The 16,266-nt window shown below is 39.2% G+C and overlaps 1 protein-coding gene across 4 annotated transcripts in view; it reads left to right on the top strand.

Moving 5' to 3' along the window:
* The window catches only part of DCAF5 (DDB1 and CUL4 associated factor 5), a 199,848-nt gene that overhangs the window by 77,401 nt on the left and 106,181 nt on the right, over positions 1–16,266 (top strand). The window contains exon 1 of one of the 4 annotated variants that reach the window (XM_056810945.1): positions 1,078–1,264. The exons of the other annotated variants lie outside the window; for them this stretch is intronic. Coding sequence (XP_056666923.1) covers positions 1,113–1,264 — 152 coding nt within the window. The 5' untranslated portion in view covers positions 1,078–1,112. Of the gene's footprint in view, positions 1–1,077; positions 1,265–16,266 lie in introns of those variants that run through there. 4 annotated transcript variants of the gene reach the window in all.

Genomic DNA, 16,266 nt, shown 5'->3' with positions numbered 1-16,266 from the left:
TCAAGACACTTTTCTTTTTCCATATGACTTCTCTTAGTTTTTAAGTTCTTTTCCCAATTGTCTTCAGTCTCTCTTAATTGTGTTTTGAATTGCATTTGGAGTTCTTCCAGTCTGTATCCAACTTGCTGGGGTTTCTGATTTATTGTTTGCTGATCACTCCCCCTCTGTTCCATTTACTCTTTGCTCATTGCCTGTACAGAAGCTGTGTATTGTAATTTCTTTCTTCTTTTTCTGTTGTTTGCTCATATTTACCCCTTATTTGCTCGACATATTTGTCTGTGCTCTTGCTCCTCTCATTTTTTTTTTGGTTTTGGGGATTTCTGTCAGTCTCTCCTCTTGGAGCTTTTGAGTGATGTCTCCCTGAAGTGGGGGTAGAATGTTGGAGTTTGAGCTTCCCTGTCCTCTAGTGGCTTTTGACTGGATTAAATTAAAGTCCAGCAGTCTGTGAGGGAGGAGTGTTTGGGCTTCCTTGACTTCTGAAGACTTTTGATGGGATTAAGTTCAGCTGGGTTGGGCTGGATGTGTCCTGAGGCCAAACCCTCCTGGAAGGCTGGAGCAATATGGAGGGTCTCAGCCGCTGTGACCAGGCTGTCTGCTCTATGCTCCCTCTCCAGTTCCTTCCCCACTGCCTGTGTTTGACATTCTGAGCTTGGCCCAGCTCTGCCCGCAAGGTACTCTCTTCAGACCAGCACCTTTGCCCCCCCCAGAGGTTTCCGCTACTGCTGCAGGCTTAGAGTTCTAGGTGTTGGGAGGAAGGGGTCTTGGGACCTTCCTCCTACCTTCCCCTTAAAAATCTAAGTGTTTTCAGATTCTGGATTTTGGGGGGTGTTCGTTTTGGATTGAGTTCAGCAGGAGGGTTCGTTGGCTCTGTTGTTAGGTTTGATTTTCAGTCCCCAAGGAGCATTCAGTTTGTGATTGCTAAGGAAGGGTTTTTCAGAGGTCTGAACTTGTGCTGCTTCTACCCCACCATCTTGACTCCCCCCCCCCCCCCGGTGATTTTATTTGCCCTTTCTCCCTATCAATCTGTTTTCATAATGAGGGATTCTGATTCTGATTCATTGTGATCTCTGAATTGAGTCAGGGCCCCATGATACCTTCAAAGGGCAGGACTCATGGTAGTTTTGATAATAGACTTAGTTGACTACTTGTTATGGCTCTCATTTCTCCCCATCACTTCAAACATTTATTATGTGCTTAATAAGACAAAGGCGGAAAAAAGAGCAAAAGTCTATCCATCACTGAGCTTATGTTCTGAGGAAAACAGGTAAATAGATAATTTCAAGATACATACAGAGTATATATTAAGGTAATAGGAAAAGTGAAGGGTATTAGTAACTGGAGGATCTGGGATTTGAGTTGAGCCTTGAGGAAGGAGTCCTGAAAAATTAAAATGTAATTAAAATGACAGTCAGAACATTCTAAGATAGAAGGTAGCCAGTGCAATGAGAGGAGGAGATGGACTGTCCAACAAGTAAACCAGTGTTGCTGATTTTGGTACATGTGAAAGGGAAAAAGATGGAAAGGGATTAGAAATGTAGAAAGGAAGGGAGTTACCTTGGCAGCTGAGTAGAGAATGGTTTGGAGTGTAAAGATACCCAAGGCCGGGAGACCAGTATGAAAGCTATTACAATAGTCTGGGCATGAGAGGATGAGGGCCTGAGGTAGAGTTGTGGCTGTGTGAGTGGAGAAGTGATATATTAGAGAGATGTTCTGATCGTAACAATGACAGTTTTCCAATGAATTATATACGTGAGGTGAGTGAAAGAGATGTGTGGTACCTATAAGGATGGCGGTTTCTGATAGATATAAGAAAGTTCAGAAAAGGACTGGATTTGGAGGAAAGGATTGTGAATTCTCTTTTGGACATAGTGAATTTGAGATACCTGTGGGACATCTAATTTGAGGTGTTAAAGAAGCCATTGGAGAAGTGTGACTGTATCTCAGCAAAAAGTTCAGGGCTGGTTAAATTGTTCTTGAAATCATTTGCATGGAAATGAACTTTGAACCCAAGGGAGTCAATAAGATCCCCAATTAAGATAATATAGAGTGAAAAGAGTCAGGGATCCAGGACAGAGCCTGGGGGATGCCCAGAGTTGGAGAGTGTGCCTGTGAAGAAGACCCAGCAAAAAAGAAAGCAATCAGATAAGTAGCTTTCGAGAATGATTACCTGAGCAGTCAGGACCCATGAACCAAATGTTTATGTCTGTTCAGATAGTCCAACCCTATGGACTAATAATTTTGGTTCTCTGGAATCCACTAGAATACTCAGATCTCAGCTTCGGTTTGTTGTCTCTGCAACAACAGGGAATGTGGGCCAAGGGAGAAGCTCTAGAGTGGATTAAAATAATAACAGTACCTCTAATAATATAATATTTAGATAATTCTCTACAGTTTGTAAAGTGCTTTGCCTATTTTATCTCATTTGACTGTACGAGATTGGTGCTATTATTATTTTTTAAACCCTTCCCTTCCCTCTTGGAACCAATACTATGTATTGGTTCCAAGGCAGAAGAGTGGTAAGGGCTAGGCAATGGGGGTTAAGAGACTTGCCCAGGGTCACACAGCTGGGAGGTGTCTTGAGGCTATATTTGAACCTAGGACCATCTCTTTTGAGAGCCATCTCTAGGCCTGGCTCTCAATACACTGAGCTACCCAGCTGCCCTCCTATTATTTTTAAATAGTAATGATATTTAAATACTTCCTTGTGGTTTACAAAGCTTATCATACACATTTACTTAGTCAACCAAAAATTATTAATTATGTTTCTACTATGTGCCAGGCAATGTGCTAGGCATTGGGGATACTAAGATAAAAATGAAACAGTTCCTGCCTTCAAGGAGCTTGTATTCTACTTTGTATAGGTCAGTAATGCAAGTATCATCCTCATTACTCAGATGAAGAATTCAAAGATTTAAAGTGGTTTAGTGGTTTATCCAGAGTTACATGATTAGTATTTGGCAGGCAAAATTATCTGTGATAAAACTAGGCATGTAGAGGACAGGAATTTCTTTGACAGTAGAATCTATGCTCATCATAAATCCACACAGATTATAGGATCATGGATTTAGAGCTAGAAGGGATCTTTGAGACCATAGAGTTTAGTACTCTCATCTTATAGATGGAGATTTGAGGCATAAAGCAGAGAAATTATTTCTTCAAGGTCATATAACTCCTAAGTGACTGAGGTGGAATTTGAATCCATCTTTTTTTTTTAAACTCTTTACTTTTTGTCTTAGTAACAACTCTAAGTAGAAGAGTAGTAAGGACTAGGCAGTTGGGATTAAGTGATTTGCCCAGGATCACACAACTAGGAAGTGTCTGGGGTGAGATTTGAATCCCAGTCCTCCTGTCTCTAGACCTAACCACTGTGCACTTAGTTGCCTGAATCCCTATCTTCTTGACTCCAACTCCAGTGTCCTACCATCTAGACTGGTGCCATAATCATACCGATATTAACAAGTCATTTCATTTTCCTATGCTTTGGGTTTACTCTGATGGTGAAATAGTTTGAAGATTAATATAAAGTATTAATAGTATCCTGTTAGCCATCAACCTCGTGTGGCTATGCAATGGACTAAGTCACACTAAACTTAAAGATATTTGGATTTCAATTTTATTCAAGCCCTTTAGCTGATTACAGTCAAGTTTAAACAATAAGGATCATAGAATTTTGTTTCTTCTTTTTTTTTTCTCCCTGGGATGGAAAGGAGGTTACCACATAGTCTATGACTGTGATTATAGTTTCAAAGCCAGAGCAGTAAATCATGCCCTGGGGAAAAGACACTGCATCAGGATTCTTGGAATATCACAAGTCTCCAAATGACTTATTTCCCATAAAGTTTCCATTTTAGGCATGAAGTAGACTACTTCTAGAGAAAACTATCCATCCAAAATGTCTTAACAGATAACTTGGGTCCCCCAGACTCCTGCTCCTTGTCCAGCCCAGTTTAGACCAAATAGTCATGGGAAAACAATGATGCCTTGCATACCAGTGATTTTGTAGTGTGACTCCCAGGCCTTCACTTGATTCATCTTTGACCTCATTTTTTTATCCATTAGTGAAAGCTGGTGTCACTAGTAAGTGTTCTTAACATTTTTTTCTATAATAATAATATCCCTTTATATAGCACTTGAAGGTTTTCAGTATTCCTAAAATCCATATTTAGACCTCCCATTCTTTCCTGGAAACAGTTACAAAACAGAAGATTTGGAATTTTGATATCAAGAGATTTCCCCCCTTTTCCCTCTCTTTAATTTTTGTAGTGCAATTTAATTTTAGTGCAATACCACAGTTAGCTGTTTTATTGAATTAGAATGTGCTGATTTCCCCTACTTTTCTATTTCTCTCCTTGATACATGCAAACAAGCACTTAAGCATTTCACAACCCTTTTAATGAGAAAAGTTTAAAGAAATCCATATTATTTCATTTTGTTTAATCCATTTGGCACTCTTGGATAGTTACTGAGTTACTTAGTCAGAGTCATAGGTATGAGAAGCTAAACTAAATCTAATCCTGACTCTTCCAATTGATTCTCTGCATTGTATTAGATGAGTTCATATTCTCAACTTGTCTTTATTACTTTTCTACGAAAGAGAGAAAAGAGTGGGAGGATTGCTAGGGCAAGTACTTATTAAAAATGTTCTTTTAATGTGTTGATTGCATTAAAGAAAAACACAAAACACCATTTCCTTCCTCCCTGTATTTCCCCCAAATATTGTGAAGAAGGAAGAGTATGAGTTTATGTTTTATTCTTTTTTCAATAACTTTTTTCAATGTGTTATAGAAATAACACTTTGAGATTTATCTGTCTTGTTCTGTGTGAATAAAGATCAGCACTGCCAACGGGATTGGGAGCTTTCATTTTCCTGTTTTCTTCAAATGAAAGAAAAGCTCCTGAGGATACATGGAGGCAGTGTTGTTGAATTATTGTATCTAAGAGGAAACCACAGAGTTTCTTCTCTCCCAAAGGGAGTGTTAAGAAGGGCAGAAAAGAAACGAATTTCAGACATTTGAATTCCATTTCTGGAATTTGAATATGATCTTAATAGGAAACTCTAGTATCTTTGCTACTAAATACAATCTTGAAATCACCTAGAGTTATGAATCTAGAGCTGAAAGGAACCCCAGAGGCCAGCTTAGTCCAATCTGCTCTTTTTACTGATGGGAAACTGAGGAACAGAGGACTTGCCTTGTCATCCACCTGAGATTTTCATTGGACTTCTCTAAATCTTGTACCACCACCCACTCCTCCAAGTTTATCATTATCTTCAGTTTATGACCTAAAGAACAAAAATAAGAAACATTCCACGATAGAGTAGTTTGATGCAAATTACCATTATGTCAGCTGTAGCCAGAAATATCAAAGGAATCTGAATTCAGCAACAGATCACCCTCCATGACAGGGAGAAAATAAGATATCTATCTATTTATCTTATTTTGTGCCTAACTCACTTGGTATTAGTAATCTTGGTATATTGTAGGTGCTTAATAAATATTTGTTTGATTTATTAGGTACCTACTCTGACCTTGAATTGTAGGAATAGCAACTGAAGACCATCTGTCAAGAGAAATAGAGAAGATGAATAGGGTACTTCCCTCTGGTGCCCAGCTGCTTTGCTCTGACAGAAATAGATTTCTCAAATCCAAATATTAGAGTGTTGAATTCAAGTGGTGGGGACTACTCTTCTTTTTGAGACAGTGAGACATAGGCTTGCCAAGAAAAAGATTCCTATAAACTATTTCTGCTTGGGAAGTAGTATGAATTCTTTTTCCTTCTGTGTCAGCAGGAAATAAGAAAAATCCAGAGAGGCCCTTGAAAACCTATAGATATTTGCCAGGTGACCATGGCTGAGCTGAAAATAAAAGAAGAGAATATACAAGAATAGACTTGGACTATAACCATATCATTGTCCTGGCCAAATCTTGGCTCCTCTTTACCTTGCTTCGAATTAAAAGTAGAAGTGCTTATTAACAAATGAAAAGAGTGCCAGTTGCCTTGTCTTTCCTGGAAGGTTAGCCCAACTGAGTTTACTTACGCTGTTTCTGAAGCTAAATTTGTTTTTGTTCTCTCTTATTTCTACCCTGTCTTACACTGGAACCACTGATCCATTCACATGTATGTGATTGATATTATATCGAAAAGCTTGCATTTTTCTTGCTAGCCCTGTATTTGAATAATACCACATGCCATTGCAGTATTAGAATACTGGTTCAGAATATGACTTCTCCAACAGCCCTGCTATTTATCCCCTTCCCATGACTACTGACGGAGTTTGGATAGTCTAGACTGTCGACTGGGTCTATTGGCAGAATATATTTCCACCTTTTCTTTTCAGTCATTTGATAAATAAAAGCAAGTTTAGACAGGGAAAGGAATGACTGTTGCAAAGTGTCTTCTGAGCCTTGTTTTTAGAGCTAGATTCAGCATCCGTGTACTCTTGTCTTCTGCCAAGTGTGAGTCCTTTTAAGGAAGAGATATCTTGCTAGAATCTGGCTTAGGAATTAAAGAGTTTATATTAGCCAGTGGACTTAGGGGAAGCCTTGAATATAGGTAAAATATGTAGATTAGGTTCCTTTTTTGTGGTATATTTTCAGTAGCTCCAGAAAAGGTTCCTCCTGCCCATTTTAAAATGCTTTCCTTAGATTGGTTTATATTGGATTATAAGAATTTAAATTTAAGTTTGATGCTAAATATGAGAATTCTTTTTTTTTTAGCTTAAAAAACAAAAAGAGATTTATTAATTTAGAGAGTAATGTTGAGAGTGGCTAGGAGGATAGCAAGGTAGAACAGCAAGGTGGGGGGCAGTTCCTTGGGAGGACAGCATGAAAGGAAAGGCTGTTCCTCCATGGGGACAGCATGGATGGAGAGGCTGTCCCCCAGACAGTTCTGGGGTTTATATACTCTTTAGATGCTAGGTCCTGGTGTGGACAAGACCAGAGTGAGTGTTAGTCCCTCAGGCATTTGGTGGGGTGGGGTGGTCATCTGACTGGGGTCTTCCTGGAGGCATAAAGATTCATTTCTTTGTCCACTTTAAATCTAGAGGATAAAAGAGGGTAAACATCTCAGGACCCTGGGTGGGATCATTGGGTGTTTCTAGGTTAAGAGTCACAAGGATGCAAGGGCAAAGGAGTTTTCCCTGATAATAGTTGGCCTGGGTTTCTGGGGGTACAGTGCCCATGTCATCTTCCCCCCTCTCCTAATATGTAAGGGGAAAAGGAACGGTGATCTGTCTTCTGTAACTTCTTCAGAGCTGAGAATGTGCGTAGAGAGGTCCTTAGGAGAGAGGGGCATTGACTATAGACAGTGTCCAGAGCATCAGGCTGGGATGGTTGCCCGGATTATGGTGGAATCTGGCATCTGGGTGACTCCCATGAGTGCTTTTACCCTAGAAGCAACTAGAGATGACAAGGTTAGAAGTACGACCTCAGGCCTTGGATAAACCTCAGAGGCACTGAGATCTTGGGCTAGAGGCTTAGGGTTCTCTCCACTTTGGGGGTGCTTCATACAAACCCAACAGTTAGAGGGACCCACTTCGGCTAACGCTTCCCCAAGCTGAATCAAAGAATTATAGGTCCGGCTGGCTGGGTATGCATGATTTGAATCATAGAAGACCCAAATTTTAAGGAAAGAAAGTTATGGCCAGGTAGTTAAAGGCTAAAGTAAAAGGGGTTAAGATAGCAGGGATGGAAAGGCTGTGGGTACAGGATCTTAGGGACATGTCCTCAGTGAGTGCCTGGGTCCTAGGTAGCTGGAAACCTGCTTGGAGATGTGAGGGATGTCCAGCGACTACTTTCCCTAATGGGCAGACAGGTCACAAGGGGAGATTCAGTCCCTAAGATAGAAGTATAGAAACCAGGACTAGGGGGATAGAAACAAGGAAAATTACTACAATAACAATTGGCATTACACATTTGCATTTGGGTATCTTAGCCAACAGACTTCTTCAGAAACCATCTTCTGACAGGAATAGATCCCTTTAGGAAATTGGATTCCTGAGTTGTTTGCAGAGTTGGTATGTGATGTTTCTGTTAAAGAATATCCTTTTGCAAAGTACACATAACTATAACATCTGTAAACACTTGAGTAACAATATTTTACAGATGAATTTCTTTACTCCAGATTCTGGGGAAAATTCAGGAAAACTTCACTTAAGGCTGCAAAATACAAGCCATCAATTAATAAACTTCACCTACTTCTCAAAGTATGTTCCCTAACAATTTGAGAACATTCAATTTTTAACCTACTAGGTTGTTTGGGGAAATGGAAACTTTAATTTTCCAATTTGTATTATGTGCTGATTATGGGGATGTCACAAAGGAAGAAGGTCCAGAAAGGGAAAATATTTCCACATGAGACAAAGGACACAGTGAGTGGCTTCGTGTACCAAGCAAGACTGGCACTGCCTTTGTTGTTTCACTCAAGGATTTGCAGTCTAGATGGTCAGGAAAATTCAGTCCAAGGTGAGCCTTGGGCTGCCTTCTCTATAACCATCCTAGGACTTTTTTCTTCTTAGAGCACTTGCCACTGGATGCCAGAGGCCTTCTTTTCCTTAAAGGACAAGTCTCACTCATTAACAGCTCAGAGAAATTCTGCTTATTAGCAGTCCAAAAACAAATTTCCATACCCTCAAACAAGCTTTTCTGACCATTTGCCCTCTCTTATCTAAGGATTCCTTAAAGCCTATGAGTCTACATAGCAATTATTCTTACATATTTTGGCAATAATTAATTTGTCACAATTTAGTCATAAAACCTAAACAGGAATGTTGAATTCATTAGCTCTACAGTAAATACAAATCAAGGCTAGATCATATCCTGACCTTGATTTTCCAAAACTACATACATCAATCTAGAAATGATCCCTAAGTTAAAGATCCAATTATGAGAGCAAAACATCTGTTTTCTTTCACCTTCTCTCTCTCTCTTTCTCTCTTTCTCTTTCTCTTCAAAACCCTCTGCTTAAAAAGGCAGAACACAACTTCCATTCTTCCTTCACAAATCTACATATTCAAGCTTTATGGACTTTAGAGCAAAGTCCCTCTTTTTTTCTGAATTCAAACCCAACATAACTCTTCACCTTCTCTGACTTGCTTTTACCATCATAAATCAAACAAACATTCTGTTGATATCACTTCAATTGCTAATCGGTAACCCAAAGAATTCTGATTCAAAGGATCATTGAAATACTGTAACTTTAGCATAGTACTCATCAGTTATAAATTTTAGTTCATAGAACAAATTGGTAAACTGAGGTAACCACTGAGTATTGAACAAAATCTATGGTAGAGTCTTACAATGAGCTTTTTGTTTACATCCAAACAATACTTAAAATACATATTTCAACAGCAACTCATATAACATTTTAAAAAAATTTCATAAAGCATTTAGTATTACAGGATCTATTTTAAATTTAGAGATTTGAAACCTTTTAAGGACTGTAAACCTTAAAGCAAGCCTTTTGACAAGCAGGCTGATTAACTATTTTCAAGACCAAGAAGTTAAATGCAATAATAAAGTTATTCCAACTTTAATACCCTGGGATGAAAACCATTGAGAAGAAAACCATTTGATAATTTTAAACAAAAACCCATTTTTGGTAAATTTAAACACTTTAATGAATTTTTCCTTTAAACCTCTTATGATGGAAAGGTGGATAAGGATGGAATGCAGTCTTTTCAAGGCTATACTGCTAAAAACATATTTTACAAAACCAATCTGTGGCTTTTCTATACAAACAAATTTCACTGTCTGACAAAATTAAAATTAGGATGTTATTTTTTTTAAACCCATATAAATACACGATCACAATTTTGAAATAAAATACCAATAAATACCTCTAATAGATTTTAAGCATTACTTCCTTTTGGCTAGCAGACAGGGAAAGGAGATTAATCAGGTCTTCTTATCTCTCCCGGTTTACCTCAAAACAGAAGATAATTAATAGGTTGTTCTACAAGTTGAAAAAAAACCTTAGTTTTAAAAGTGTAAGACATTTTAAAAATCCCCAAAATAGGGGTGTCTCACCAGTTTCTCTGTTCAGAATCAATCCTTCTTCCTCTCTGCAGTAGAGGAGGAAGGAAAATCTGATCAGTGAAATGAAAAAGCTTCCCTGTTCCCTTCCCCTCCATCTTCACCTGGGTTTTTTTTTTAGGTGGGCCTTGGCCTCAAAATCCAAGTGAAGAGTAGGGTTTGGAGAACTGGGTGCCTGGTGAGAGAGTAAAGCTAAAAGGTAAGGAGCTTCTGTCCATAAAATATGTCCAATTGCCACCTGGTGTTGGAATTTAGGGTAACAAAAAGTCAATTTTCTCATCATTTTCATTTTTTTTTGATGTTGCTCAGCTGTTTAACATGAGAGAAAACAAACAAATAGAAAAATCCAACTGAATTTTCTCTCAGGCTCTTAGACTTGATCTCTTCCCAACAGGAGAGGCCTGCAAGCATGCTTCTCCCTTTGTCTTAATTGGGTGGGCTAGTCCCTATCTGGCTTGACCTCAGGCTGAAAAAAAAGAAAAAATTTTGCCACTGATAGGCCATGCCTCTTGTGTATCAAAAATGTATCGTGGCCAGTCAACGTTACAAAAAGAAATTGGTTGCTTTTTCTTTAGTGCCAATTTTTTTTCCCAATTTTTAAGTATACACCCCAAAGGGGAATCTTGGGGTACTCTCTGTCTCTGTCCCATGCAGAACTGGCCAATATTACACAGAGGGTCAACAACTATGCGTCCATAGGTTGCCCGACCAAAAGCACTCAGTTCCAGTACTGAGGCGAGCACTCAGTTGAAAACTGAGGCGGCAAGACTTCCCACACAACTTGGAACCGTCTTCCAGTATAGTGGGGAGCCGACAGATAGACCCCAAACTCCAGTGGCCAGACTGATCTGGGGCCGATGGGAGAGAGAGCACGAAAGAGTTCCTACAGAGATATCACCCAAAAGATGGGGGTTTCAGGAGTCAAAGAAAAGGCTCCTTTCCTACCTGAGAAGCCGTGTCCTCGTGGACGATCTGGGGTACAGGCGTAACTTTCAGGAGAGCCAAAAATCACATTGGGCATCAAAATGTTATGGGCATGGAAGGATACCCTTGGGATTCGGGAAGGATACCTTTTGCAAGCACGCAATGACTCCAAAACTTAGCTTAAAAACAAAAAGAGATTTATTAATTTAGAGAGTAATGTTGAGAGTGTCCAGGAGGATAGCAAGATAGAACAGCAAGATGGGGGGGGCAGTTCCTTGGGAGGACAGCATGAAAGGAAAGGCTGTTCCTCCATGGGGACAGCATCGATGGAGAGGCTGTCCCCCTAAATATGAGAATTCTAAAGTAATATTGTGGTTGCCGATTTAAAACAGCTTAAGACAAAATGACCTTTAGCAGCTTTATTTACAAAGAGATGGAAAGAATGAAAGTGGAAAAATGTAGATAAAGAGACAGATACAAAATATCCTAAGTTTAATCCTGATGTCTCCAGAGGGACAAATGTGAATCTGAAAGTGGATCTCACCGGAATCCAAAGTCCTAATTAGGAAACTGAAATCCAAAGCCAGGAGATGCTGAAAAATTCCCCCAAGAACCTTCAGTGCACACTAGGTGAAGACTGCTAAGAATCTCACTAGAACTTATATTGAAGAGAGCCAATGAGCAGAGAGGGTCTCTTCACCAAAGAATCAATGAAGGAATCCCTCCACTCACCACTGCAAGTTGATGCAGGATCCAGGGAAAGAGTCTCCTTCTCCAGGCTGGCTCACCAACACAGAGAGCATGACTGATTTCTCTAGGTGGCCTTTCTAAAAACTAAGTAGGGTGGAGTAAATCTAAAATTCACACAGACCCTTAGCAAAGTCATTACCATGCTGGAGGGTACAGAGGACAGTAGCAAACAGGCAGTGGGGTTTGGTCAGAGGTTTGGAACCTTTGATTCCAAGTCCTGAGTTCAGCACAGGATTAAGAGAAGAAAATGGACTGAATCCTCCAGAGCTCTCAGACTCCTGAGGTCACAGGAGCCTCTCTGGGCCACTGTCCTCAGGGAGCCAAGAATCTTCCCAGACTCCAAGGGCCCCTGGACGGGCCCAGCTTGTTTACTTCAAATATCTCTTGTTGCCATCTTTGATTCCCCCTCCCTTTTTCTTTTCTTTTTTTTTTGCATATCATTTTATAGCACTTATTACCCCAATTTCTTCCTGTGAATGATTCCTCTAATTACTATAATAATGAATATAACTTTTGAGAGTTACAAATAACATTTTCCCCATATACTAATATAAATAATTTGATCTTATTGAAGCCCTTAAAGAAGAAAGTTTGACTAAAAAAAAAAACCTTTTTCCCCCTTTTCCCTCTCTTTCTTATTTACCTTTTCATGTTTCTCTTGATCGTTGTGTCTGGATATCAAACTTTCCACTTAGTTCTGATCTTTTATTTACAAATACTTGGAAATCTTCTTTTTGTTGAATGCCCATACTTTCCCCTGGAAGTATATAGTCAGTTTTGATGGATAGGTGATCCTTGGTTCAAGACTCAATTCTCTTGCCTTTCTGATTAACATATTCCAAGCCTGGTGGTCCTTTAATGTGGAAGCTGCCAGATCTTGTGTAATCCTGATTGGTGCTCTTTTATATCTGAATTGTCTCTTTGGCTTCTTGTAAATTTTTATCCTTAGCTTGGAAGCTCTTGAATTTGGCAATTACATTCCTGGGAGTTGTGTTTTGAGGATTTAGTGTAGAGGGTGTTCTATGAACTTTTTCCCAATGTCTATTTCTCCCCCTTATTCAAGAAGATCAGGGCAGTTTTCATGGATGATTTCTTGTAGTATGATGTCAAGATTTCTGTTTATTTCTGGCTTTTCAGGTAGACCAATGATTCTCCAATTGTCTCTTTGTGCTCTGTTTTTATGATCTGTCACCTCAGTGAGATGTTTTATGTTTTCTTCTATTTTGTCAGTCTTTTGACTTTGCTTTATTAATTCTTGCTCTTTTGCAAGACCATTGGATTACACTTGCCTAATTCTGGTCTTTCTTTAAGGACTGGTTTTCCTTTTCGGTTTGTTCTATCCTGCTTTTTGTGTCTTCCAGCTGTTTCTCCATTTGGGAGTTCTTGTCCTTTAAACTGTTATTTTCTTTTTAAACTATTTCCCACTTTTCTTGCCAGAAGGCTTCCATCTTTTTGATAAGCTCCAATTTAAATTCTTCAAAAGCTTGTGGACAATTTCCATTTTTTTTTTTTTGGAAAGTTTTGGTGCATTTATTTGTATTTCCTCTAGAGCTTGGGTTTTTCCTCCATAAAAATTATCCAGGGTCAACCCCTTTTTGTTTTTCTTGGTGTTGGGAAGTTGTTGTTCCAGGGCACTGTTTGCCATTACTGTGGTGGTTTTTGCTTCCCTTTTCACTTAGAAATCTGAGTGAGATGGTCAGGCTCTCTGTATATGGAGCTAAGGAACAAGGATTTTGGCTGAGGCCAGCTCTTGAGTCTCTGCAGCTTCTACTGTTTGCTGCCCCACTCTGTGCTCTCTCCCTGCCAGTACCCACGGTCTAAGCTCCTCAGCCTGCTGGGTCCTCAGGTCTAGCTTCTCTCAGGGGTAGGTCCTCTGTGATCTCAGTCAGCTGCCAAGGTCCCAGAGGTGCCCCTTGCTCACTCACTGATTCTAGCATGCTCTGGCTCTGGCTCTGGCTCCATAAGGGGAGGGTGGATCATCTCACATTTTGATGGAAGCTTTTTCACCCCCTTATGGGAAATGCCCAAATCCCACGTACCTTCAATGCTGCACCCTACTGTAGAGTCCCTTAGTTCATATGAGTTTGGGTTTTTTTGTTTTTTTTTTGGTCTTTTTGAGGTAGTTGTTATTGGTAGGTGGTGAGGAGAAGAAGAGTTCTGCTTCTAGATTGCCGCCATGTTTGCCCAGAAGTCCGAGCTGGCCTTTTTAAAGCAGTTTTCTTGATGTCACTTCCTGTTGCTCCCCCACTTTATGGGAACCAATGACAGTCTTTCATTTTGCCTAGCACTGCCCAAGGGAGCCACCAGTGACCTTTATATGTGTGAGCTTACTTTAGTAAGTGACTTACGCTAGTCTCTTACTTAATGTCAAGTAGAGGTACTTTAAGTTCTTGGTAAGTTCTTTTGTTTTGCTTAATAGAAAAGGGGTGAGTTAATTCTATCTTCACAGGATACTTTACCAATATATAGATTTTCTTTTGATCTGAGTTTTTGTTGTTCCTTAAAATAAAGTTAACCTTGGAAAGCAGAGCAAACTTAACCTTTTGCTTAAAATTAAATGACTGAAGTTGATTCTGACAGTAGATTTAGATAGGAAGTAAGAGGGAGAGTTTATATATGAGGTAGTTATACCACTTTCCAGGTCTAGGAGGGGAAAGTATAACCTAAGTTTTCTAAAGATAAACTTTTATTGGGCATGGCAGGGATTTAGGGTAGGCACTAAGATGCTTTTTGGTCACATTTCTATGATTAATAACCATAGTGATGGATTTTCATGAGGGATACTTGATTTTTTTAAACTCTTGCTTTCTGTCTTAGTATCAATTCTGTTCTAGTATCAGTTCTAAGACAAAATAGCTGCAAAAGCTAGGCAGTCAGGGTTAAATGACTTTCCCAGGGTCACACATGTAGCTAGGAAGTGTCTGAGGCTGGATTTGAAACCAGATCCTCCTGATTTCAGGCCTAGTACTATATCCAGGTGCTACATAACTGCCCCTACTTGGGAACACATAATTTTTGAGGTAGAATCTTGGTTTAATTATGATTAGTGATGGGTTTAAAAGTTAGTCTTTTTCTTTTTAATTTAATTTAATTTAAAATTTTTTTTAAATTTCATTTTTCGTGCAAGACTACACATGAAAAACAGGAGGCTGGTAAGAACAGAAAAGAAATAGTGATGTCAGAAGTAGTTTGAGACCAGTTCCCAACTAGACATGTTTTCTCTTGTGTACTACTCTGATCACAGTAGACCATTTGTAAATATTCAGTGTTTCACAAACTGATTAAATACCAAATAGATTTTGACATAGATAGATAGATACACACACATATACATATAGAAACTAAATGCAAAAGAAATGCAAGTTAGTTGGAGAATGAAGAACACTAATCCTTCCTTATAGATCCTTATAGTTCCACAGAGACTGTAGTAATATAGTAGAAGGTAGAACTTGATCTGCACCTTGTTTTCCCCTTAAACATTTGTTGATTAATTTTCCCTGCCTCCCATCTCCTTTCCCCACTAAAAGAAAACAAAAACAACCCTTTTTAGCAAATTCTCACATTGACTGTGTTCTCAATTTGCTCTTAAGCTTTTTGCTAAGAGGAAGTATGCTTTGTCATGAGTCCTCTGGTGTCCTGATTAGTCATTACATTGAAAGAAAGTTCTTAAATCATTCAAAGATGTCGTTACGATATTGTTAATCATACACAGTGTTTTCGTGCTTCAGTTCACTTTGCATCAGTTCATACATGTCTTTCCAGGTTTCTCTGAAACTATATACTAAAAATATTTTTGTCGGGGGGTGTGTGTGTGTATGTATGGTCTTTTTTTTTTTTGGTTTTGTTTTGTTTTCTTTAATCACAACTTAAAGGAAAAGAGGGTTTCTGTAGGATGAAGGCATAGAGGAAGGGCATTCCAGGAATGATAGATATTCATCACAGTGGCCTGGACACAAAGGAAATGGACTGCCATCTTGGAATCTTTTGAAGGACTTTAAAAGCCAGTAACAAACATTTTTATTTCATATTCCCTGGAATAGTACTTGACAGAAATCTTTCACTAGGTGCCTACAGGAACTTCAAAATTTTTGCAGATGATGTAGATGAACCAGTCAGGGCTATAAGCAGTTGGCCCTTTTATTTGGCATGTTTACAGGAAAGCCACATTGGCTCAATTCAAAACACTCTGGGAACATAATACTAGCAACACCCCCAGATCCTTTCAGTAGATTTTGGATAGACACCTCCAAACCAAGGCAGCTCATCAACCTCTTCTGCTGTCTTGAGACTAACCAACACCTCCAAAGTGGAAACGCATAGTTCTGTGATTCAGAGTAGTCATTTGTTTTATAGGTATGAGGAGGTCCTGTTATGCAAGTTCTGAAAGCAAACAACCATGTTTTCTCACCCCTGAAGTCACTCTTAGGGAGATACCAACAATTTAGGAAAATTGGTGACTTCCTGCTGTAAAATCAAAAGATTCTAGATAAGGGGACAAGTTATATCAGAGAAGGCACAAGGTAAAGAAGTGGGGCTACTAGGTTGGAGGATGTAGCATATT

This window comes from Monodelphis domestica, chromosome 1 (assembly GCF_027887165.1).
Source record: "Monodelphis domestica isolate mMonDom1 chromosome 1, mMonDom1.pri, whole genome shotgun sequence".
Lineage (NCBI taxonomy): Eukaryota > Metazoa > Chordata > Mammalia > Didelphimorphia > Didelphidae > Monodelphis > Monodelphis domestica.
This window is presented reverse-complemented; position numbering and strand designations above follow the sequence as displayed.